Genomic DNA, 25,165 nt, shown 5'->3' on the forward strand with positions numbered 1-25,165 from the left:
TTGCCAATTCTGATGCTTTTTATTTCCTTTTGTTGTCTGATTGCTGATGCTAGGACTTCCAGCACTATGTTAAACAACAGTGGTGAGAGTGGACACCCCTGTCGTGTTCCTGATCTCAGGGGGAAAGCTCTCAGTTTTTCCCCATTGAGGATGATATTAGCTGTGGGCTTTTCATAAACTGCTTTTATAATGTTTAGGTAAGTTCCTTCTATTCCGACTTTCTCAAGGGTTTTTATTAAGAAAGGGTACTGTATTTTTTAAATGCTTTTTCTGCACCTATCAACAGGATTATATGGTTGTTATCTTTTCTTTTGTTAATGTGATGGATCACATTGATGGATTTGTGAATATTGAACCAGCCCTGTAACCCAGGAAGGAATCCCACTTGATCATGATGGATATTTTTTTTATGCTGTTAAATTTGATTTGCCAGTATCTTGTTGAGTATTTTTGCATCTGTATTCATTAAGGATATTGGCCTGTAGTTCTCTTTTTTTGCTGGGTCTCTGTTTGGTTTGGGTATCAAGGTGATGCTGACTTCGTAGAATGAGTTTGGAAGTTTTCCTTCTATTTCTATTTTTTGGAATAGTTTGAGAAGAATGGCTATTAGCTCTGCTTTAAATGTCTGGTAGAATTCCCCTGGGAAGCCATCTGGGCCTGGGCTCTTATTCATCGGGAGATTTTTGATAAAGGATTCGATTTCTTCACTGGTTATTGGTCTATTCATGCTTTCTATGTCTTCCCATTTGAATTTTGGCAGTGCATGTGCATTTAGGAATTTGTCCATTTCTTCTAGGTTGTCCAGTTTGTTGGCATATAATTTTTCATAATAATCTCTGATGATTGCTTGTATCTAAGGGATTGGTTGTAATAGATCCATTTTCATTCATGATTTTGTTCATCTGGGTGCTCTCTCTTTCCTTTCTAAGGAGCCTGGCTAGAGGTTTATCAGTTTTGTTTATTTTTCAAAGAACCAACTCTTGGTTTCATTGAGCTGCTCGACTGTTTTTTTTTTTATTTCTGCCCTTATCTTTATTATTTCCTTTTTTCTGCTGGGTTTGGGGTGCTCTTGCTGCTTCCCTGCTAGTTCCAGTAGGTGCTCTGTTAGATTTTGAATTTGTACTTTTTCTAGTTTGTTGAAATAGGCCTGGATTGCAATATACTTTCCTCTTAGGACGGCCTTTGCTGCGTCCCAGAGATTTTGGATTGTTGTATTTTCATTTTTGTTTGTTTCCATATATTTTAAAATTTCTTCTCTAATTGCCTGATTAGCCCAATCATTCTTTAGTAGGGTGGTTTTTAACCTCCACATTTTTGGAGGTTTTCCAGACTTTTTCCTGTGGTTAATTTCAAGTTTCATAGCATTGTGATCTGAAAGTGTGCATGGTACGATTTCTATTCGTTTATACTTTTTGCCCCAGTATGTGAACTATCTTGGAGAATGTGCTATGTGCACTCGAAAAGAAGGTGAATTTCCTAACTTCAGGATGCAGAGTTCTAAATATATCTATCAATTCCATCTGTTCCAATGTGTCGTTCAGGTCCATTGTTTCTTTAGTGATTTTCTGTATGGTTGATCTATCCATTGCTGTCAGTGGAGTATTAAAGTCCCCTGCCATTAGCACATTCTTATCAATAAGCTTGTTTCTGTCTATGATTGTTTTATGTATTTGGGTGCTCCTGAATTCAGTGAATAGTTGTTTATAATTGTTAGCTCTTCCTGATGGAGAGACCCTGTAATTATTATATAATGTCCTTCTTCATCTTTTATTAGTGCCTTTACTTAAAAGTCCAGTTTTTCTGATATAAGTATGGCTACTCCGGCTTTCTTTTGGCTTCCAGTCGCATGACAGATATTTCTCCATCCCCTTACTTTCAATATGAAGGTGTCTTCAGGTTGAAAATGAGTCTCTTATAGATAGAAAATAGATGGATTTTGGTTTTTTATCCATTCTGCTACCCCGTGTCATTTGATTGGAGCATTCACTTCATTTACATTCAGTGTTATTGAAAAATATGGGTTTAGAGTCATTGTGTTCTCCATAGAATTCATGTTTATAGTGGTGTGTCTGGTACCCTGTATTCTTTGTGACTTTTCCCTCATAGAGTCCCTCTTAAGATTTCTTGTAGGGCTGGTTTGGTGGTCATGAATTCTCTCAATTTTTGTTTATTTGGAACAAAATAGAATAAATAGAATCTCTCCTTCTATTTTGAATGACAGGCTTGCTGGATAAAGGATTCTTGGCTGCATGTTTTTTTCTTTCATCACATTGAAGATTTCCTGCCATTCCTTCCTAGCCTGCCAAGTTTCAGTAGATAGGTCTGTAACCACTTTGATAGGTTTCCCTTTGTATGTTAGGGCCCTTTTGTCCCTAGCTGCTTTCAGAATTCTCTCTTTATATTTTGCCAGTTTCATTATGATATGTCATGCTGAAAGTCAATTCAAATTATGTCTTAATGGGGTTCTTTGTGCCTCTTGAGTTTGAATGTCTATTTCTTTCCCCAGACTTGGGAAATTGTCAGTTATAATTTGGTCTAGTATCCCTTCAGGGCCTTTCTCTCTTTCTTCCTTTCAGGAATTCCTATGATATGGATGTTGTTCCATTTGATTGTATCATTCAGGTCTTGAATTCTCCTTTCCTGCTCCTGGATCAATTTCTCCCTTTTTTTTTCAGCCTCCTCATCTTCTAATTCACCTATTCTTCTCTCTGCCTCTTCAATCCTTGAGGTGGCCCTCTCCATTTTATTATTCACCTCATTTATAGCTTTTTTTTTTAACTCGTCACACCTATTTTCAAGGTCCCTAGTCATTGTCTCAGTTGCTTCTCTGATGCTTTTTTCAATCCCAGTGATTAAGTTTATGACAGTTTTTTTTTTAATTCTTGTTCACTTATGTTGTTTAAATTTGTTTTTTAATTTTTAATTTTCTTATTTTTTTTAATGTTTTTTTATTTATTTTTGAGAGACATTGTGAGCAGGGGAGGGTCAAAGAGAAAGAGACACACAGAATCGTTAGCAAGCTCCAGGCTCTGATCTAGCTGTCAGCACAGAGCCCGATGTGGGGCTCGAACCCATGAACCGTGAGATCATTACCTGAGCCAAAGTCAGTGCCAACCACCTGAGCCACCCAGGGGCCCCTGTTTAGATCTGTTTTGAGCAGTTCTGTGGCTGTTACTTCTTCCTGGAGATTCTTCAAGGGAGAGTTCTTTCGTTTTATCATTTTGGGGTTCTGTCTCTTGTCAGTTTTAAAAAGCTCGCTGTGCACTGTGCACCTATTAGTATTGCTCTGTTAAAGGAGGCCTATTGCCTGTTCAGGGTGTGTCATTTCAGGAAATATTCTTTTAATTCTCAGTTTCTCTTGTTGTCCCTTTGATTATTTTATTTCCCTACTCAGTGATATTTGGGACTCACGGTCACACGCACTTTGGCCTGTTTGTTGGGGTAGTCCTGAAAAGGAAAAGAGATAGACAAACACACAGGGAACAGAAGCACGCAAATGCACAGACAAATTAAACAAACAAACAAATTAAAAGGGGGAAAGGAAGAAAAGAAAAGGGAAAGGAAAGAGAAGAAAAGAGAAGAAAAAAAGGGGGGGGCAGAGGCAACAAAGGACAATGGGCAGTCTAAAAGTGTATAACCAGTCGAGGGGAGAGATAAGGATGAGATAAGGGATAATATATCTGGATGGCAAGAGGAACAAAAGAAAAAAAGAAAAAGAGGGAGAAAGGAAAAACGAAAATAATGTATAAAAATTAAGAAAAAAATATTTTTAAGTAAAAAAGGTAATAATAATAAAAAATAAGTACAATAAAAAAAGCAGCAGCTCCCCCTCAAGGATAGGTGTAGTTTGGTGTATGTAGGTCTTGGGGGCTGCTCTCAGAGGCCTCGATTGGTGGTTGTGGAGGATCAATGGAGGCGCCCAAGTCTCCGCTGGAAATAAGTGCTGAAGGCCACTCTAAGGAGTCCCATCTCCTTGTGCTGCAGCTGAGCCAAGCTATATTTTTCAGGCCCGCCTCCTTTCAAAATCCTAGTCCATGCCCTTTTATGCTACCACAGATGAGATGTACTTGCTTTGGCGGCTGACTTCTTAGCTGGGATCTTGTAGGGGGAGGGAGCAGTTTCTCTTGGTGCCAGCAGGGATTTGCGCTGCTGCTGCTGGAGGCGAGGTGCGCTGCAGGAGGTGAAGTGCACTCCCTCTCAGATGACCCCGCCAACTCCCAGTCGGGATCGGGAGGGGGAGGGAACAGTTTCTCTTGGTGGCGGCTGGGATTCACGCTGCTGCTGTCTGGGATGCCCGGCATTGCCGGAAATGATGTGCACACTCCTGCAGCCGCAGCTGAAGCACTCACCCCACCTCCACTGCAGCCAACTCCCTGCTGGGATCGCGTAGGGGTGGGGGCTATTTTTTCCCTGTTGGCACCCAGGATTCGGGATTCACTGTGGAAATGAGGTATGTGTTCCCACTCTCACAGCTGAGGCTGAAGTGTGCGCCCTTGCAGCCTCTGCCGCGGCAGTCACCTCCCTGCCGGGATTGCGCAGGGGTGGAGGCTGTTTTTTCCCTTGTGCCACCTGGGTTCGGGATTTGGGCTACCCAGCAGTTATATGTGGAGTGAGAGTTTTTCTCTCTATGTAGGGTTAAACATTCGTTATCTCTTCTCTAGAGACAGTTCTATCAGCATGTTCAGTTTCTCTTTCTCTTCCCTTTGTCTCTCGGGGCTCTGCGCATGTTCCCTGTGTTGGGCTGGGGCTCCTACCTCCCCTGCCCTTCTCGGGCTGGCCCATTTTCCAATCTCCCCAGTTTGCACTCACTCACTCAGGCATTTCTGAGGTTGTCTTCTTTCTGGAGTCTGTATTTTCTCCTTCCGCTCTTGCAGATGGGAGTAAAGTCCTTGTCAGTTCGATAGATGGGGCTGATGAAGTTTACAGAGCTCCCTTCCTCTCCACCATCTTGGCTCTTCCCCGCATTTTTATTTAATCAGAATATATGAGGATAGGTATTGTTACTACTGTTTTGCAGACAAGAATCTTGAGGTTCAGAAAGGCTTAGTGACTTGCTTAAGGTCACAGAGGTGTCAAGTCATAGAACCAGTTTTAGACACCAAACAGGGTTTCTTTTCTCAACACCACATCTTGCTACCTTTAACTCAGTGGTTTTGAACTTATTTTGATAATCTGACAAAACCTTGAGTATCATTGCAGGAAACATGGCCATATCTTCATATATACAAAATTGTGCATATAAATTCAGGTTCCACCTACCTTCTCAAACTGTTACATAGGCTTTCAGGTCACTCTGCTCTAACTCTGTTACTGAATGAGGCAGAAAGTATAAACATACTATATATATGTACATATAATCATTTTACTAACAGGAGTAGCCCTCAAATTCAGTAACTTTCAATCGGGTGAACATTTACTTAGTAGTTGAAACAAAAAGAAACATGTCATGTTATATTCTAATTGATTCTGTAAATATCTAAAGTGCGGTTTAGAACAATGGTGCTTATTTGAAACCAGATCTTTTGTTCAACTATTCTGTGATAGCAAAGAATATAGATTTGTACCTTTACTTACAGAATGGAAATAGTTTTTTTAGTTGTTTTTTTTTTTTTTTTTTTTTTTTTGCTCTCCGTAGAGATGGCAAATCCTGAGGTGGTCATCAGTAGCCACAGCTCTCACGATGAGGAAAATCCCTACACTTTCAACCAGAACACATCGCCCTCTGTGAAGCTTCTGTTAGAAGACCAGATGAGGCGAAAACTCAAATTTTTTTTCATGAATCCTTGTGAGAAGTTCTGGGCTCGTGGTAGAAAACCATGGAAGCTTGGCATACAGATTCTAAAAATTGCAATGGTGACTATACAGGTAAGCATCTCAAATCATGAGTTTAGTGAAGGCCTCTTTCAGTAGCAAAAAGGAGCATGGACAGTGGTATTTTAAACCTTTGAACTATATGTATAAAGGAGAACAATACATAAGGAGACATAATAATCTTAAACCCTCCTCTCTTCAATATTTGTGAAGGAAGACTTTGGGGTTTTTCCCCTTAATTTTTCCCTTCTCATCTTTCATTAAATTACAATTTTAGTCGCAAAATGGAACCAGCTTTTAGGAAAAGAAGATTTTAATATTTGGTTTCCAATAAAGAAGCTGGAGGTTTTTAAATCATCCATGGAAACTAACTGTTGCCCAACCAGAGGATTCTTTTCCTTCCTGGTTAGTTTCCTGGGAATTTCTCTGTCTTCAGAAATTTCAACGGTTTCTTTTAAGGCAGGTGTCTGGATTCTCACAGCCCTGTGATCATAGGAACCCTGCAGTGGAAAAATGTGGAGTTAACTAAAATTGAGTGGCATACATAGTGAAATATGAGACTTCAGTTTAGCAGAGTTTGAATCTCATTTCCTTGACTTCTATTGACATTTTTAGGGAAAGCCATGTTTTGCAATTCTTTACATATACTGGTTATGATTTACTCTTCTGAAGATATAATGATCTTTCCTTAAAAGCAAAAGAGCAAAAATAAAAGCAGGTTTTAACAGGAAAAATAGATGTGATAGGTTTATTTTAATAATATTTTCTCTTGGTGAAAAAAGGTGTATGTAAATAAATAACAGGTATTCAAGGAAAAACATTTCTAAAGCCTTGAAATCACTAATCTTAACTGATTATTGGGCACAAATGCTTAAGGTTAGAAGCTAAGGGGATTTCTACAATCAAATGAAGTTGGTAGAATTTTTGCTTAAGTTTCTCCTGCTACATGTTATGTAAATGAATCTAACATTTGAGTGACTACTCTGTCCCAGGACATTATTTTATTTAATTACAACAATACTCCTAATTGGGTAAAAATTAGCATCCTTCATTTTGCAGATGAAGAAACTGATGTTTATAGAGTTTTTTAAAAACCACATGAGGGGCGCCTGAGTGGCTCAGTCGGTTGAGCGTCCAACTTCGGCTCAGGTCATGATCTCACAGTTTGTGGGTTCGAACCCTGCATCGGGCTCTGTGTTGGCAGCTCGGAGCCTGGAGCCTGCTTAGGATTCTGTGTCTCCTTCTCTCTCTGCCCCTTCCCCACTTGTAATCTTTCTCTATTTCTCATAAATAAATAAATGTAAAAAAATTAAAAAATAAAAAGCCACATGACTAGTCAGTGGTAGAATCAAGAATTTAGAGGAAGGTGCTCTCTCTCCTCTAACATGTCACCATTAAAATGGGTGTTCAGTTCTCCATATAATATTTGGCAAGTTGGAATTGAAACTCTTCCAGGTGATAATACAGTGCATCACAATAGTGAAAAATTTTATCTGTGGTGTTTCTGATAAGTAGAGGGAAAAGCCTGTATCAGATGAACATGAATATTTTCTACTGAGTATGGTAGTTGCCACTTGAGTGTTTGCTGTATTGGGGGCTGAACATCATCATGTTCACTACTTAAGTCAGAGGTAAGTATTGGTGTCCCCAGGTCACAGATGAGACCGTTGAGGCTTTCTGAAGTAAAATAGCCTGTCATAGTCAGGAAACTAGATGAGGAGAGCTGAGATTCAACTCAGATTTTATTCTAAGACTCATGTGCTTAATTACTCCTAAATCTTTTAGGGAGCTCATCTAACCATCCTGTTTCCTAGGGCACTCACGAGGAAAACTGACCAATGGTTTATTTGTTAAGTCTGTTAGTGATACACATATAAAAGGCATGTAGGGACATTCCTAAAAGGAACTGAGGGTTTTTCCTAATTGTGTGCTTCCTCAATCTGTACTGGAGCAACCAAGTAAATGTTACATAATAACTTTGTGACTAAGCAAGTAGGGGTGACTTGGTGACAGATTCCCTCTTTTTAGGGGAAAGAGGGTGGCCTTTCTGTTCACTTGGAGATTTGGGGTCTGCAGCAACAAAAGAACGATGTCTATGATGACAGACACCCTACTAAAGTCTTCCCTTCCCCCCACTGCCTGTCTCTGTCTCTGTCTCTGCATTGTAGCGGTTCTCTGTCTGCCATGGATGCACCCTTGGGGGTGGGGGCCGCTGTTTTCACATCACATCCTCGGGACCCACCTCAGTGCTGGCATGAGGGGAGTCCTCATGTGTTTGACTGCATTGGTAATTGCTCTTTAGGAATTCTCTGGAGGCTGTTCATTATTAGATGTAAAATGCCTGGAACATCAAGCTGTCATCTTATTGAGATATAAATACTTGGGTACTTGGCTTAAAGAGGCTCTTCAGAAATAGAAGTCCAGTTAGGTGGAGAGCACAGATATGTGTGGGGTGCAGGACATACCTCATGAGGAGAGGAGGAAAGAGAAAAGATTCGTGTGCTTTACTTTCCCCCAGTAAGACCCTGGGCTACTTTGTGTAGCATGCTAGGGTGGCGGGAGCTTGGATTTAGTCTGTTGGACTTGGGTTCAGATTTTGACTATACACTTGCTAGTGATGTGACTTGAACAAAATTATTTAACTTCCCTGCCTTTAGGTACCCATCTATAAAATGGGTATATTAGGAACTGTACTGCACGATTCGTGTGAGGGAAGCTCCTGTTATGGCACATAGGTACTCAGTATTGTTCCCTTTTCCCATATAAAACACACCCTGCATTGCTCTGGGATCCGAGTCAGAGTATATGTTCTAAAGGTATAGAGTGTGTGTGTGTGTGTGTGTGTGTGTGTGTGTGTGTGTGTCAGAGAACAAGAGCAGGTGAGAGTGAGTGAGAGAGAAGGTGCAAGAGAGCAAGAGATTGAGATGGTTTTGGAGGGAAGAGAGACTTTGAGCACAATAGAGTTTCAGCTATTACTGAAAAAGCTTACATTAATACAGCAGTGCAGTTAAACGACGTTTTTTGCATGAATAACTGAGTTTCCTATAAAACCCTGGGGTCAATCCTTCATGAATATGTAAGGATATGTTATGTTAATATTCTTTAATTTAGACATCAGTTGAGAGGATATTTTTATTTTTGGTCTTATTGTCACAGTTTGGGTAATTAAATGGTGACAATTAACTGGAGTAGTTTGATTGGAGGACTTAGACTTACTAAACGTATTTCTTATATTGCATTGTACACCTTCAGAACCTTCTTGATGTTATGCATTAAATCATTTAGAATCTTTAAAACCTTTTTTTATGTTTTTAGTTTAGTTTTGAGGAGAGAGAGAGACAGAATGTGAGCTGGGGAGGGGGTAGAGAGAGGGAGACACAGAATCTGAAGTGGGCTCCAAGCTCCAGGCTCCAGGCTGTCAGCACAGAGCCTGACGGGGGCTTGAACTCACTGACTGAGAGATCATGACCTGAGCTGAAATTGAATGTTCAACTGACTGAGCCACCCAGGTGCCCCATTTAAAGATCTTTCACTTGCCCTTTAAGCCCCTATACCATCTGCCTCCAGGTTTTCTGTTGATGTTCTTTTTCTTGCTGTTCCTTTCATTGCATTATGCTGGGATCCTCAGTGTCCCCCACCAAAGTGCTAAGTTCCACTCCACCTTGTTTTTCTGCACAACCCCCCCCCCCAGCTCTTCAAATGTCCTTACCCAAGTTATGCACATACTTCAGGGGGTTTCTATCATTATTTCTTTCTTAAGGAAACTTTCCCATTTCTTTAGCCAGAGTGACTAGTTTGAATAAATTCCTAAACAAGGACTTCTCTGAAGTAAAGCTTTTGGTGGTGGGGGCAATGTCCCAAGTAAGATCATAGATCATACATGAAAGTGTGAAAAGCTACTTTCTTTCACTTTACTAAAAAAATTTTTTTTAATGTTTATTTGTTTTTAAGAAAGTGAGAGAAACAGAGTATGAGCTGAGAAGGGGCAGAGAGACACACACACACAGAATCCAAAGCAGGCTCCGGGCTCTGAGCTGTCAGCACAGAGCCTAACATGGGCTTGAACTCATAAACTCATAAAAATAAATAAAATTGAGATCACAATCTGAGCTGAAGTCAGACACTTAACCGACTGAGCCACTCAGGAGCCCCTACTTTCTTTCATTTTAAAACTAGAAGCCCACCTTCTTTTTAAGGTCAAATTAATTTATAGCTACCAAGCCTTTAATTTCTATTGAATTTATTCAGGATTCATTAAACGTTGAATCTGGATTAGATAAATTGGTGGTTATATGGAGACCTTTCATTTCATTGGTTTTTCACCTTCTTTTCCTTTTTTTTTTCTTTCTTTGAAGCTGGTCCTTTTTGGGCTAAGTAACCAGATGGTTGTAGCTTTCAAGGAAGAGAACACTATAGCCTTCAAACACCTCTTCTTAAAAGGATATGTGGACCGAATGGATGACACTTACGCCGTCTACACACAGAGCGATGTATACGATCAGATCATCTTTGCAGTAAACCAGGTAAATCAAGTATGGGCGTTCATATGTGGGAGAAAGAACAGACTGGGAAATTGTTGGCATTGTGTATAATAGAAACTGACATTGCACTGTAGAAAGGTGAACAGTTTTAACTTATTTTTAAAAATCTCACCATCAAACTTCTATGAAACTAAAACTTGAGAAAAGCTTATTAAGTTACAGAGAGAGTCAGAAACTTTAAAGACTTCATGAAAAGAATCAGAGCTAGGGGCCGGCATGAGTGCTTCAAAGATTTAAAATTATTAACCGTGGCCCTGGTGTAAGTACTCATTAAGTCTTCAGAGTGTGTACTTTTAGGGGCTCTTAACTGATAAGGACAATATTAACTTCGCAGAGCACATATAGCTACTAAGATCTGAAGGTTCATTTAAAAATTAAGTAAGGCCTTGATGTCCTACGTGACAATGATTTTATTGTAACATTGATTAACTGCCAAGCAAAGTAAGAAATTATTAAAGTGCAATCATGGCTCTTCATGATCTAGAGACAGTCTCTGCCCAGTGAGGTAGCAAATAGCCAGAACGAAATAATGTATTTATACCACCAAGGCTTTCTGTTAACACTTGGATTGTATAAATGGCCAGAAAACTATGGTAATAGAAGGAGGTTGAATAAGTGAGCACACAGGATTCTGGATCTGTGTGAAAAATTCCTCTGTCAAGGCAGAGCCGCAGAGGTAAGTGAGGACAGACCCCCAGCCTCGTTAAAGCCCTACAGGCCACAGCCACTTGGGGTCAGTCCCACAGGTCACTGCCTTCCAGCCAAGTGCCGCCCACCACATTCCTGCCCCGGTCCTCTGACTCCAGCCCCCGGGCTCCCTTTCACTGGACACAGTCCCGCCGCTGGCCTCTGACCGGGCAGCTCTTGCACAGACTTCCACAGAGAGTCTGAGGAGGACAGCAAGGCATTCCGGCCATAGCAGAGCTTATGTGAGCAGGTCACCTGCAGCCCTGCACCTTGGACCTGCTATGTCTCAAGGTCTTCCAAAGTTCAAGACAAACAAGTCTCTGTGATCAGGAGGTTCAGATCTTCAGGTAATTCCTGTGAGGATTGGCTCACAGACAGCGGGCACTCAGAAGAGCCTGTACTTGTGTGAGACTACTTCATGACCCCTGCTTGTGTCTCCTGCTTTCCTCCCATCACACCCCCCAGCACTGCTGGTCTACTTGGGACCTTATCACACACAGTATCTTTCATTTAATGCACTGTTTACCTTTTACCCCTTCCCACCCCCAAAACAAAACTATCAGTTTGGTCAGAGTAGCTTTAGCAAGGCTTAATACACTTACTGCCTTGAATAGAAAACAAAAACCTCAAAACTGACCATCTCCACATTATACTATTTGCCCCCTACACATAGGACGCATTGCTACTTACCAATGTATGCAGCTTCCTTTTTTACCGTGGATTTCTGGCTCCTTTTCTCAGTCCTGTTACCAGCAGAGAGCTTGGTGCTGTAATTATGTACCCAGTTTACCGGCTATCTCACTGTGACTAGATTAGCTCCCATAAATGAAAAGCAGCTATTGTATTAGAGTATTTTTTTACCTTATCATGAATTTGACAAGTATTTTAGCACCTACTCTATGCCTACTACTGTTTTAAGTCCTGGGGTTAGAGCAGTAGCCTTGATAAATTCCTTGCCTGTGGAATTTACATTCTAATGAATGAGGTGGATTTTTAAGAAAAATTTATTGTTTATTTATTTTTGAGAGAGATAGAGCATGAGTGAGGAGGGGCAGAGAGAGAGGGAGACCCAGAATCTGAAGCAGACTCCAGGCTCTGCACTGTCAGCCCGGAGCCCGATGTGGGGCTCAAACCCATGAACCTTGAGATCATGACCTGAACCAAAGTTGGACACTTAACTGATTAAACCATCCAGGTGCCCTGAAGGAGGTGGATTTTATTAAGTTTAACCCAAATCATTTGATTTCAGATAGTAATGAGTGCTATGGAATTAAATTAAGTAGCATAAGAGTATTAACAATTTCTTCAAGGTGGTCAAAAAAGGGCTCTCTGAGGACTTCAAGTCTAGAGAAGAACATTCCAGGTGGAAGGAGTAGCAACAGCAAAGACTCTTGAAGCCGGGGTGCATTTAGTATGCTTGAGGAAGTCCTAAGGAGGGCCGTGTGGCTGGGCTGGGTCTCAGGGCTTTCCAGGCCCCAGAAAGGAGCTTTGGAATTTATTCTCAGAGACTGGAAGCCATGGGAGGGCTTTCAGTGTGGGAGATACTCTTAATATTAGCAAAGGCTAATATTTATTCCTTCAAGTATTTAGCATCTGTTGTATATCAGATAGTGTCTTTGATACATGGATACTACAATGAGCCAGTAGACAAAGTCGAGGAAGTCATATTCTAATAGGGAGAGATAGGCAGTAATAAGTAAATAAGGATACCATTTGTTGGTTATAAGTACACATCAGTGGAAGAAGAAGAAGTAGAAGTAGCAGCAGGCAGAGGGAATGAGTGGAGGTGGTAGGAGAAGGCCTCTCTGGTAAGTGACAGGTGGGCAGGACAGAGCGAGTGGGGGAGGGGAGGGGGCAGGCTGCAGCCGGCTCAGGGAGGAGCCCTCCAGGCAAAGGGGCAGCAGGGACAGAGTCTACAACAGGTTCCTGTTTTATGTATCACTGTCATAAGGGCTTTACATGAATGAATTCACCTATTCCTGTAACAGTCCTGTGTGTGTATGTTTTTTAAGTTTATTTATTTTAACCCAGATAGAGTGTGGGGGATGGTCAGAGAGAGAAGGAGAGAGAATCCCAAGCAGGCTACACTGTCAGCGCAGAGCCTGTCATGGGGCTTCATCCCATGATCCTGAGATCATGACCTGAGCTAAAATCAAGAGTCGGATGTTCAACCGACTGAGCCACCCAGGCGCCCCGGCAGTCTGTGAGTTCTTATAGAGGCTGGACTGTGGTGAGAGGCGGACGGGAAGCAGGAAGACTGCAGAGGGGATTCAGTTTGTCGGGGTGAGATGAGGTGGTGTGGACGAGGCACTGAGAGGCAGGCAGATTTGGGAGATAATTTGAAAGTAACACATGACTTTCGATGGGTTGGAAGCAGAGTATGAGAAAAAGAGAGTAAAGGATCATTTCTAACTTTTGGCCTGTGAAGCTGATTGGCTCATGGAATCACCGAGAAGGGCATTTTCATGGAAGAAGCTGGTTGTTCCATTGGCACATTTACAGTTGAGATACCTTTGAGACACCAGAGGTGTCAGGCAGGCAGATTGCAACCCTTGTTTGCAATTGGGTGGAAGGGTCTGGAGATGTAAATTTGGAAGCCATTGGCATACATATCGTGTTTCAACCTGGGGCTGATTGAGGTCACTTATGGAGAGAATGTGGATAAAGAAGTTGAGGACTGAATCCAAGGGCACTCTTGACGGGGAGAGGTTGGCAGGAGCAAGATTCAGTCAAGGGGACTGAGATGGAGAGCCTGAGTCCCCAAAGTCAAGGGGAGAAGGTGTCCTGTGAAAGGGAAAGGACTCAGCTGCACCAAACACTGTGGGAGGAGAGGCCAAGTTCAGTAAGAGCTGAGAACTATGCCTCAGGTCTGCTAAAACGCTGCCCTTGGAGGCCTGGTCAAGGCCCAGCTCAGCATCTACCCCCAGGCCCAGATTGTAAATTATTTCTTTCACCAATTTTAGCATGTTTCATGTGCATTTTTAAAGTAGAATTATTTATCTATGTGTCCCACTGAATCCAAGAGGTGGCTGCCATATCGCTATCTTTGTTTCACTAATTGCTCCAAACAGCATTGTTCATAGTAAGCTCTGAAGCACTTTTTTCTTCTACAGAAATGCATTCAGAGTCTAAGTTGATGGTTGTTCCAAAGTGCCATAAGCGTCTATTGGTAAAATTACATTTTTTGTTTGTTTAGAGGACTCCCCAGGATGAGGGAATATTGTGGTGAAAGTGACTATTCTTGCAAAGATAAAGACGAAATTACTTTTTAAGTTTTGCACATTAGCTTGGAACAGCTGGATCCCCCTTCCTATATTCCAGCAGCAAAGCAGAGCTCTGATCTTGGAAGAAATATTTCAAAGATAAAGTTTGTATTCACACTGAACGGACAACTCCGTTATTTAAGTTCTTTAAAGATGGAAAGAACCGCAGAGATGACTCAGGTTAAGCCTTTAATTTTGTAGACAGGGAACCAGAGGCTCCGAAAGTCTGTGACTTCCCACAGCCACAGAGGTGGAGCCCAGAACACGAGTGCTTTTCTTGTCTGCTGTCCTGGTGCACATTAGCATGTCATGTACTGTGCAGGTCAACGTGAATATGAGTGTCTCCTTCCAGAAAGCATTTCAAAGACGGGCTGGGTAGGGAATCATGGCTTCATTTCTGCCTGGCCGGTGTTCCCATTTTCTCTTTCTCTTTTGGTTCAAGTACTTGCAGCTACCCAGGATTTCGGTGGGGAATCATGCGTACGAGAACAAGGGTACCGCGCAGTCTGCTATGGCGATCTGTCAGCACTTCTACAAGCAAGGAAACATCTGTCCTGGAAATGATACCTTTGACATTGATCCAGAAATGGAGACTGGTGATGTTCTTCAAAAAACTGGAGCTTCTATCTTTTAACTTTTTGATTTATACTTAAAATTAACAATTTCCTCTCTGAAAGCATTGATTTGGTCTGTACTGTTAGGTCATAGTGAGAAACTACATAACAGTTATTATGTGTCAGGTACTGTCCCAAGCCCTTTACTGCAACTCATAATTTTTTAAAATTTTTTATTGTTTATTTTTAAGAGAGAAAGAGAGAGCGAGCGAGAGCAGGGGCTCTGAACTGTCAGCATAGAGCCCGACATGAGGCTTGAACCCACAAACTGTGAGGTCATGACCTGAGCCGAGGTCAGACCCTTAACTGACTGAGCCACCCAGGTGCCCTTCATAATTTTTTTTGAAAGCAACAACAGCAGACCAGTAAGGCAAGATATATTATTATCCTCATTATAGAAGACTAAAGTATGGCTCAGAGAGTTAAGCAATATATTCCAGATGGAGCTAGTAAGAGGCAGGGCTGAAATCTGACCCAGCAGTCTGTGCTCTTAGCCACTGTATCCGTGGCCTCTATATTCCACTGCCCAAGATGAGCCGGGGACATAGACTTCTGCTATCCTTGAAGACATTGGACTTGCAAATTGGTGATAAATATAAAACTCTCTCCCCTCAACTGCACTTCTCTACTTAGTATCTTCATGGGTCGTTTCCGGGAGAAACCAGAACCAGAATTTAAAATACAGTGGCTAACTCTTATTAGCATATTTCTATTTAGAGTGTGTACCTAAAACATTAACTTTTCAAATACTTTTAACAGTGGTCACTGGGAGAATTTTTGGAGAGGGATAGTAAAGGATTATAGTACAGATTAGTGAAACTTAAAATGCTGCCCCCTCCCCCCTTTTTTTCTAGGTTTCTTTTTCTTTTCTTTTTTTTATTTTTTGAGAGAGAAAAAGCAATCAGGGGAGGGGCAGAGAGAGAGAGAGAGAGAATCTCAAGCAGGCTCCATACTGTCAGTGTGGAGCCCGACGTGGGGCTCAAACTAACTAACTGTGAGATCATGATCTGAGCCAAAATCAAGGGTCAAAGGCTTAATTGACTGAGACACCCAGGTGACCCATGTCTCAGTATTTATTTATTTATTTATTTATTTATTTATTTATTTTTAAATTTATTTTTGAGAGACAGAGACAGCACAAGCAGGGGAGGGTCAGAGAGTGGGGGAGACACTGAATCTTAAGCAGGCTCCAGGCTCTCAGGCATCAGCACAGAGCCCGACGTGGGGCTCAAACCCATGAACCAGGAGATCATGACCTGAGCCGAAGTCGGATGCTTAACCAACTGAGCCACCCGGGCACCCTTCAGTTTTTATTCTTAAGTATAGTCTAATATAGAGGAAAAATAGTATTTAAAAAGATAGATCCTTTAAACCTAGAAATTTTTGTCATAAGTACTCCATATTCTTCAAACTTATGCTTAGGATACAAAAAAGGGAGAAGGGACTCAAAATTTAGTCTTACAGAGGCAGGCAGGAAGATAGCATTCTAGAGAAGACTAGAAGATAGAATTCAGGTCTTCTGCCCTCCACCCACTCCAGAAATTTTGCATCTACTTGTGTCTTGAAAAACAAATGACTCATTGTAACCAAGTGATATTGACTTTTAGCTTTTAAATCTTAATTCAGAAGAATAGTAGAGCCTGAATAATCGAGTCTTAAATGTATTCTCCTTTCAAGATGCAGTTTTACTTGTTTTAGGCTATGTACAGAATCTTTTGTTCCTTTCTATGGCAGAATGTTTCTATGTAGAGCCCGATGAACCTTTCTACATTGGAACACTGGAAGAAAATAAACTCAACTTAACACTGGACTTTCACAGGTGAGCGAGGCAGATGGGAGTGTGACTTAGATTTGTGTGTGCATGTTTTCACGGCACTGAAGCCTCCTCTGTTTCCTTAGACTCCTAACGGTGGAGCTGCAGTTTAAACTGAAGGCCATTAATCTGCAGACCATTCGTCATCATGAACTGCCTGACTGTTATGACTTTACTCTGACCGTAAGTGTGGGCTGGGCTGAATTTGGCCCCGTCTGAAGGAAAACTGTTTGATTTAGTCACATGTTTCATCTTCTTGTATTAAAGCATGATCAAATGTAGAGGATGTTTCCACTTGAATGTGCAGAGGGGAAGCTTTGGTGTAGCTGGCTCTGTTTTGTTATGGTAACTGTTTACTTGTTAATTATCTACCTTCTGTACCTCAGCACAAGTTCTGTGAGGGCAGGGACCTTGCCTTGTTCAGTGCAGTGTCTTCAGTCCCAAGAACGGTGCCTGGCACAGGGTCACAGGGTAGGTGTTCAACTTCAACTACAAAAGGAGCAGAGAACTTGTAGCTCCTGTAGGCTCTTGGCAGTATGTGGCTGTCTGCATATGGCCATTGCCAAGGGTTCTTGCTGCTGAGTCTCCTCGCCATAGATGTGTGCAGCTTCTGGGCTATTGCTCACAGTGCCTTCCTTGGGCTGCCTCTGAAGGCTCAGTTTCCTCCCCCTTCGGCCCGCCTGTAGCATCTCTGTTCTGTATATTCCAGTTGCAAATGGGGCTATTAATGCTCTCCGGAGAACATGAGATGCCTGCCATGTGAGTTTGGCACCTCATGAGGCTCAAGGTCAGGAGCTCAATGCTATCTGGAGCATTCAGTACACCTTGCCTTCACTCAGTCCAGATTGCTATGATTTCAGTAGTAGTTTGTGCCAGAGCTGCGTCCGTGAAAGCAACAACTGGCTATGAGAAATCAAGTTTTTTTTTTAATTCAGAAGGTAGTATAATTAATAATTATGCATATTATTTAAAGGAAAGAGCACAAATACTATGAGACTATTTTGAGTTAGGCTACACATTTGGATCCTAATCTTAACCAGGAGGTTATAAATTTTCAATATTAGTTGAGTTTTTTTAAATCAAGCTATTATTTATCCACAGTCTTGTCTCTTCTTTCTCTTCTCCCTTACCACCTCCTGTACCACTCTTTTTATTTTTTTACTATTTCTTAACATTTTATTTATTTTTGAGAGACAGAGCATGAGCAAGGAAGGGGCTGAGAGAGGGAGACACAGAATCCGAAGTAGGCTTCAGGCTCTGAGTTGTCAGCACAGAACCTGACACGGGGCTCAAACCCATGAACAGTGAGATCATGACCTGAGCCAAAGTCAGACACTTAACTGACTGAGCCACCCCGGTGCCCAGTCCTGCACCACGCTTGCACTGAGAAATGGTACTTTCCATCAGTTGTATAATTCTTAAGGCTCAGTTGCACTGACACCTTCTTCATGGACCATTTTTGTGATGCTTCAGTTAGGGACACATTCTGTGCTTGGAACACCAGAATTTTATTTTTGGTTTTGTTTTTATGTTTTGTAAGAGCTCACCTACCTTCTCCTTTGTTTTAGGAGTGTCTAGATTTTTATCATCAACTCTGCTAGATTCAAAGCTCCTTGAGAGCAGGAATCACTCTACTAATTTTTTGCATCCCTCAAAGCACATAGTAGGAGACTCAAATATTTGTGGAATGAAGGAATGAAACATTTGTAAAACACAGACCTTTCCCATGACTCAGTACAGTGGTGAGACCAAGCTGGCCTGTTAGTCGCATGCCAATGTTATATTTTTGCCATTATTGCAGATTCATCCCCAGCTCTGCCTGTGCCTGCTGGATTTATCAGTGTGTTTCACAAACCTGTAGTAGAACGTACACCCTATAGGGTAGTTAAATAATAAAAGCAATTAGTGAAACTTTATGGTTTAAGTAATCATGAACGTGGGCAGAATATGCCTAATTTAAAATCCAGGGGCTTTGGAATCAGGCAAGTCTAGATTTTAATTATAGCTCACCAGTTAGTATCTTTGTAACATTAGCCAAATTACTTAATTGGTTTGAGTCCTAGTTTTCTTGTTTGTAAAAGAGAATTAATGCCCACCTACCAAACAAAATTGTGCCAAGACATCTATCTATCTATCTATCTATCTATTTATCTATCTATCTATCCATTTATCTATCATACTTCATATATATGAGATATAAAAGGACCTCCCTAAGTATCTGATGTATAGGAGATACTTAATTCATGCAACAGCTATTTATGAGACCTCTCCTGTGTGTGTCTGTGATTTGGTTAGAATGTAAAAGCGGGGCAGGCACTCACTCACAACAGCTTCATGCATTCTTGCATCGTGTATTCTGAGGCTCTTTATTAGATGCACAGGTATTTAGGATTCTTGTGTTCACTTGATGAACTGACTCCTACATCATTATGAAATGGCACTTTTTACCCCAATATTAATTCTTTGCTTTAAAATCTACTTTGGTTGGTGTGAATAGAACCACTCCTTCTTTTAATTAGGCAGCATAGAGTTGAATCTTGCCTTTTAACTCAACTCATAATCTGTACCTTTTAATGGGGTGCTTACACCATTAAAATTACATATGATAATTAATATGGTTTCTTTTTCTGCCTAGAGCAAGTATTTTTTTGGATACTATTTTAGTTAATTTGTTAGCTTATTAGCTATAACTTTTTGTTTTATTATTTTAGAGCTTACAGTACACATATTTAAGTTATTATTGTCTAGAGGTGCCTGGGCAGTTTAGTCAGTTAAGTGACCAACTCTTGATTCTAGTTTGGGTGATGAATCTAGGGTCATGGGATTGAGCCCTGCGTTGGGCTCTGAGATGGGCATGAAGCCTGCTTGGAGTTCTCTCTCTCCCTCCCTCTCTGTCCCTCTCTTGCTTACATGTGCATACATGCGTGTGTGTGTGTATGTGTGTGTGTGCGTGCATGTTCTCTAAATAAATAGATAAATAAACAAATGAATAATTATAGTCTGCCTTCAAGTGATGTTATTCCTCTGCATGTAGAGTATAGGAATCTTACCACATTATATTTCTACTTCCTCTATCTTGGCTTTTATGTTGTCACACAATTTACTTCCAGTTGTGTTATAAACTATACAATGCACTGTTATTAGTTTTTATTTAAACAGTTACCGTTCTTTTAATGTTTTCTTATTTAAGAGAGCACGAGCAGGGGAGGGGCAGAGACAGAGAGGGGGACAGAGGATCTGAAGTGGGCTCCTTGCTGACAGCAACAAGCCCAATGTGGGGCTCCAACTCACAGACAGAGCCATGAGATCATGACCTGAGCTGAAGTCAGGCGCTCAAGCGCCTGAGCCACCCAGGTGCCCCATAAACAATTATCTTTTAAGGCAATTTAAATAGTAAGAAAAAAAAAGGATATTGGCTCATGAAGGTACCATTTCCAGCATGCTTCATTCTGTTATGTAGCTGCAGGTTTCTACCTCAGATCATCTTCCTTCTGTCTGAAGGGCTTCCTTTAACATGTTCGTGGTGGTGGTGATTGGTTTTTGAATTTTTGAATTTTTTATTTTAGAGAAAGAGCAGGAGTGTGCGAGCCAACAAGAGGGGCAGAGGGAGAGAGAAAGAGAATCAATCCCAAGCCTCCACACTCAGTATGGAGCCCAATATGGGGCTCCATCCCACTCTCCTGGGATCATGACCTGAGCCTAAATTAAGAGTCAGCTGACTCAACTGACTGAGCTACCCAGGTGCCCCTAACAGTTTTTATAGTGCAGGTCTGCCGAAAGGCTTTTGTATGCCTAAGAAAGTATTTCATTTTCATTTTTAAAAAGAGTTTCACTGGGTATGGAGTTCTGGGTTGACTTTCTCTCCTAGTACTCTAAGGATGTTGTCGCTCTTCTAGCTTTTACATTGTTTCTGATGAGAAACATGCTCTGATCTTCATCTTTTTCCTCTCCAGTGGTTGTGTTCCCTCCTCTCCCTGACTGCTTTAAAAATTTTCTCTAGGGGCCGCATGGGTGGCTCAGTCAGTTAAGTGTCTGACTTCGGCTCAGGTTATGATCTCACAGTTTGTGAGTTTGAGTCCCGCATCGGGCTCTGTGCTGACAGCTCAGAGCCTGGGCCCTCTCCCTCTCTCTGCTCTTCCCCTGCTCATGTTCTGTCTCTCTCTATCTCAAAATAAATAAACACTAAACAAAAAAACAATTTTTTTTCTCTTTCTCTCTCTGACTGTGGTACGCCTTAGTGAAATTTTTTTCATGTTTCTTGTGTTTGGAATTTATAGAGTATTTGTTCTATGGGTTTATAGTTTCCACTATATTTGACATTTCTTAAACATCACTTCAAGTTTGGTTTTTTTGTTTTGTTTTTGGTCTCTTCTCCTTCCTCCTCCAATCAGAGATTCTAATTCCATATATATTTGAACACTTGCAATTGTCTCACAGCTCACTAATGCTCTGTGTTTTTGTTTTATTTTCCAGTAGTTTCTCTGTGTTTCATTTCGGAAGTTTCTATTGTTATATTTTCAAATTCACTACTCTTTTTTTCTGTGATATCTAATCTGTTCTTCATCCCATCCATTCTTTTTTTTTCTTTTTGGTTTAAAGAATTCCACTTCCTCTGAGCCTTACTGAGATGTGATTGTCATTAAACCAAAGTATATTCACTCAGCAGATAGTTGGTAAGCACTTACTATTTGTAAGACCCTGAGACTCTTTGTGTGGGAAAAGCCTGGGTTCTCCCTGGCAAAGATTTCTGATTCATTCAAATAATATGAAGCCTCTTTCTTACATGAGGCTGGCGGCCGGTTCTCCGGCAGCTGCGGAGGCAGGCAGACCCTGACCACACGCTTAGCTGCTTGTCAAAGAGAGAAGCTTGCTGCCCAACATGAGGAGAAACAGGGTGATCAGACCCTCTAACTTTATCGGAAGCCTTACATCTGCAGTAATGTCTGGTCACCCCACACAAAGAAACTTCAGTGAAATTCATTTAAATGACAGACTTTTGAAAGAGTGTTTTTTCTTTAGGACGTGAGTCAGGAGGCACTAACAACAAAACAAAACCCACACCCGATCTCCTTGCCTTGCTTTCCTTGTGTCCTCGTGGGGACACAGGAGAGCGCTTGCAGGGGAGGACAGTAGGACAGGGGCATGGCTTTGTCCTGCTTGGGGCTTGCTTGATGGTCCTTGAAGCAAGACATGGCTGTCGACTCCTGTCACCACATCGTTTTTTTATACGTATGGTTCTGGGTTGATTAAGAAACCTAGGCCCAGAATGAAAATCAGAGAAGCTCCACCTGAAATGTTTCTAGCGTGAAACAATGAACCTCTGTATTTGTAAGAGCTGCAATAGTGCTAACAAACTATGGCTTGCGGTGCCTGGGATAGTCAGTTAAGCCCCGACTCTTGGTTTCAGCTCAGGTCATGATCTCACAGTTTGTGAGTTCAAGCCTCATGTCGGGCTGTGTACTGACAGTGGAGAGCCTGCTTGGGATCTTCTCTCTCCGTCTCTCTCTCTCTGCCCCTTACCTGCTCATGTGCACTCTCTCAAAATGAATAAATAAATGCAAAAAAACAAACAAACAAAACCTACCCCTAGCTAAATCCCCTAGGGAGGGAAAAGCACACTTGGACCAGCCCTCACTCATATGAAGAGGGCACCTGGAGGTACTTAGAGTGGGAAGAAGAGCGAAGTTCTCTTGTCTTATAAGTTGTCCAGGGCTGGAATATTATCCTAGAGATACAGGATTTTAGAGACTAAAAGTTCTCAACAGAAGACCTTGTTCAACCTTCTCATTTCACAGAGAAGTAAAGGGCTCTTCCCAAAGTTGAACACAGTTGGTGTCGACTCGGGGATGAGAATCTGGGTGGGCCTCCTGTCATTTTGAAAGATTTGTTTCCTAATTAATGCATAGTGACATCTTGGCTTTAAAAACTATAGGCGTGTTTTTGACCCCTTTCCTGTTCTTTACAGATAACATTTGACAACAAGGCCCATAGTGGAAGAATTAAGATAAGTTTAGATAACGACATTTCCATCAGAGAATGTAAAGACTGGCATGTGTCAGGATCAAGTAAGTGATGACTTCTCCTAGTTTTCAAAATGGTTGTTAAATAAAAGGGTTATTAAGTTACTGGGCTATGTGGAGCATCAAAGGGAGTATTGCCAAGTCCACAAGTCTCTGCAAATAGACCACCTCGCTGGAGGTGTCTGATGTTCCAGGCGGTACATATGTTATTAGTAATTGAGATGACTTTTGTTGACTTCTGCATGTGTCTTCACTGGCCCAGTTCTTACAAATGCACACAGCCCCCCAGCAAAAAATCACATATACCCGACCTAATATTTATCGAGTGCTTTCTACATAATGGTTTCCTCCTATATTTTATTTTTTTATTTTTATTATTTTAAAAATTATTTATCTTAGAGAGTGGGAGGATGAACAGTGGAGGGGCAGAGAGAGGGAAGACACAGAATCTGAAGCAGGCTCTAGGCACAGAGCCCAACAGTGGGGTTTGAACTCATGGACTATGGGATTATGACCTGAGCTGAAGTTGGGTGCTTAAATGACTGAGCCACCCAGGTGCCCCAATGTTTTTTTAATTTTTTAATGTCTTTTTATTATTTTTTATCGAGACAGAGAGAAACAGAGCATGAGTGGGGGAGGGGCAGACAGAGAGGGAGACATAGAATCTGGGCAGGCTTCAGGCTCTGAGCTGACAGCACAGAGCCCCATGTGGGGCTCGAACCCACGAACCGTGAGATCATGACCTGAACTGAAGTCAGACGCTTAACTGACTGAGCCATCCAGGCACTCTCCCAATGTTTTAATATTTTAAAAATATCCTTGAGATAGGCAGGCTCCCTATTTATGCAAATGAAGAATCTAAGGCTTAGAAGTGAATCTTGGTGCCCCTGGTCATACAGTCAGAAAGACATCAGGAAGGATTTGACCCTGAAGTATCCTACACATTATATTGATCTTCTATCTAGGTCAAAAAGTAGACTAAATGAAGAAAGGGCTCGTTCTAGGAAATATGGTCATGAATTCAGATATAGACTGAGTACTGTTGAGAATTTTGGGGCTGAACCAGAAAATGGACTGGAAAGAATTTATCTGTCTCATTTTCTAGCCCCTTTGCTATGTTGTGCTAGACTTAATGATTAGATTGGGGGTTCTCAGATTCTAGTGAGCAGGTGAATCACCCCAGATCCCTGAAAGGCCATCCTCAGGTCTCAGGTGGGGCCTAGGAGTGTGCAGGTCATTCCTTATTTATGTCATACTTGGAAAATCATTGCTTTAGGGGTACCTACTGCTTGATTCACAAAGTTCAGAAGCAGTAACGAGATAGTAAGAATAAATGATATGAGGGGCACCTTGGTGGCTCAGTCAATTGAGCACCTGAGTTAGGCTCAGGTCATGATCTCAGAGTTTGTGGATTCAAGCACCATGACGGGCTCTGTGCTGACAGCTCAGAGCCTGGGAGCCTGCTTCAGATTCTGTGTCTCCCTCTCTCTGCCCCTCCCCTGCTTACACTCTGTTTCTCTCTCTCAAAAATAAATGTTAAAAAAAATTTTTTAAGTGTAAATGATAGGAAATTTCTTCATTCTAGTATTTTTCTCACTATTAGGTAACTTCACATATATGAGGCTCTTAAATCACAACTTTATTTCTATGACAGAATTGTTTATTTGAAACACAAGGTTGTTTTGTCATCTGCAAACACTACAGTACTTCTCCACAATCTTTAGAATAAGGAGCGTGAGAGCATATGAAAGTATCTGGCGTACAGGCTTTCTCTCAAATGCTCGTTTCTTAGTTTTTAAGCTTCTGTAATGTAGATTTAGACATTTTAGTAACAATTAGATGCCCCTTGGCCAATTTGAATGGGATGTTTCATTACAGAATTGATTTTTTAAATAGATTTTTAAAGTTTGTTTATTTTGAGAGAGTGTACACACATGAGCTGGGGGGAGGGCACAGAGAGCGAGAGATAGAGAGAAAGAGAGAAAGAGAATTCCAAGCAGGCTTTACTCACTGTGAGTGCAGACCCCAGCGCAGGACTTGATCTCACACCATGAGATCATGGCCTGAGCCGAAATCAAGAGTCTGACGCTCAACCACTGAGCCACCCTGGTGCCCCATTACAGAGCCAGTCTTATGTGCTTGTGTTTTTTTGTTTTCGTTTTGTTTTTATCAGCCAGGAGCAGTCTTGTCAGTTAAGTCTCACCTGAGACTCCTGGCCCTTCCCGTGCCACATGCATGGGCCTCTCCTCCGTCGCCCACTCCAGCCGTGTGCTGCTTTTAGACCAGTCGTTCGTGAGCTCTAGTGCCATCTGCCAGAGCTTGTGAAAGTACAGTTTCTGATTCGGCAGGTCTAGGGTGGGGCCGGAGTGCGCATTTCCAACAGTGCCCAAGGGCTGCCACTCATCACTAATCTAGA

The 25,165-nt window shown here is 41.6% G+C and overlaps 1 protein-coding gene across 2 annotated transcripts in view; it reads left to right on the forward strand.

Moving 5' to 3' along the window:
* MCOLN3 (mucolipin 3) overlaps positions 1–25,165 on the forward strand; it is a 38,624-nt gene that overhangs the window by 4,204 nt on the left and 9,255 nt on the right. Inside the window, exons 2-7 of one of the 2 annotated variants that reach the window (XM_029948141.1) lie at positions 5,636–5,865; positions 10,167–10,334; positions 14,745–14,898; positions 16,651–16,735; positions 16,816–16,912; positions 22,695–22,794. In XM_029948141.1, the coding sequence (XP_029804001.1) occupies positions 5,638–5,865; positions 10,167–10,334; positions 14,745–14,898; positions 16,651–16,735; positions 16,816–16,912; positions 22,695–22,794 (832 nt within the window). In that variant the 5' untranslated portion in view covers positions 5,636–5,637. Of the gene's footprint in view, positions 1–5,626; positions 5,866–10,166; positions 10,335–14,744; positions 14,899–16,650; positions 16,736–16,815; positions 16,913–22,694; positions 22,795–25,165 lie in introns of those variants that run through there. The other variant, XM_029948142.1, reaches the window with a different exon arrangement.

The sequence above is a fragment of the Suricata suricatta genome, chromosome 8 (genome assembly GCF_006229205.1).
Source record: "Suricata suricatta isolate VVHF042 chromosome 8, meerkat_22Aug2017_6uvM2_HiC, whole genome shotgun sequence".
Lineage (NCBI taxonomy): Eukaryota > Metazoa > Chordata > Mammalia > Carnivora > Herpestidae > Suricata > Suricata suricatta.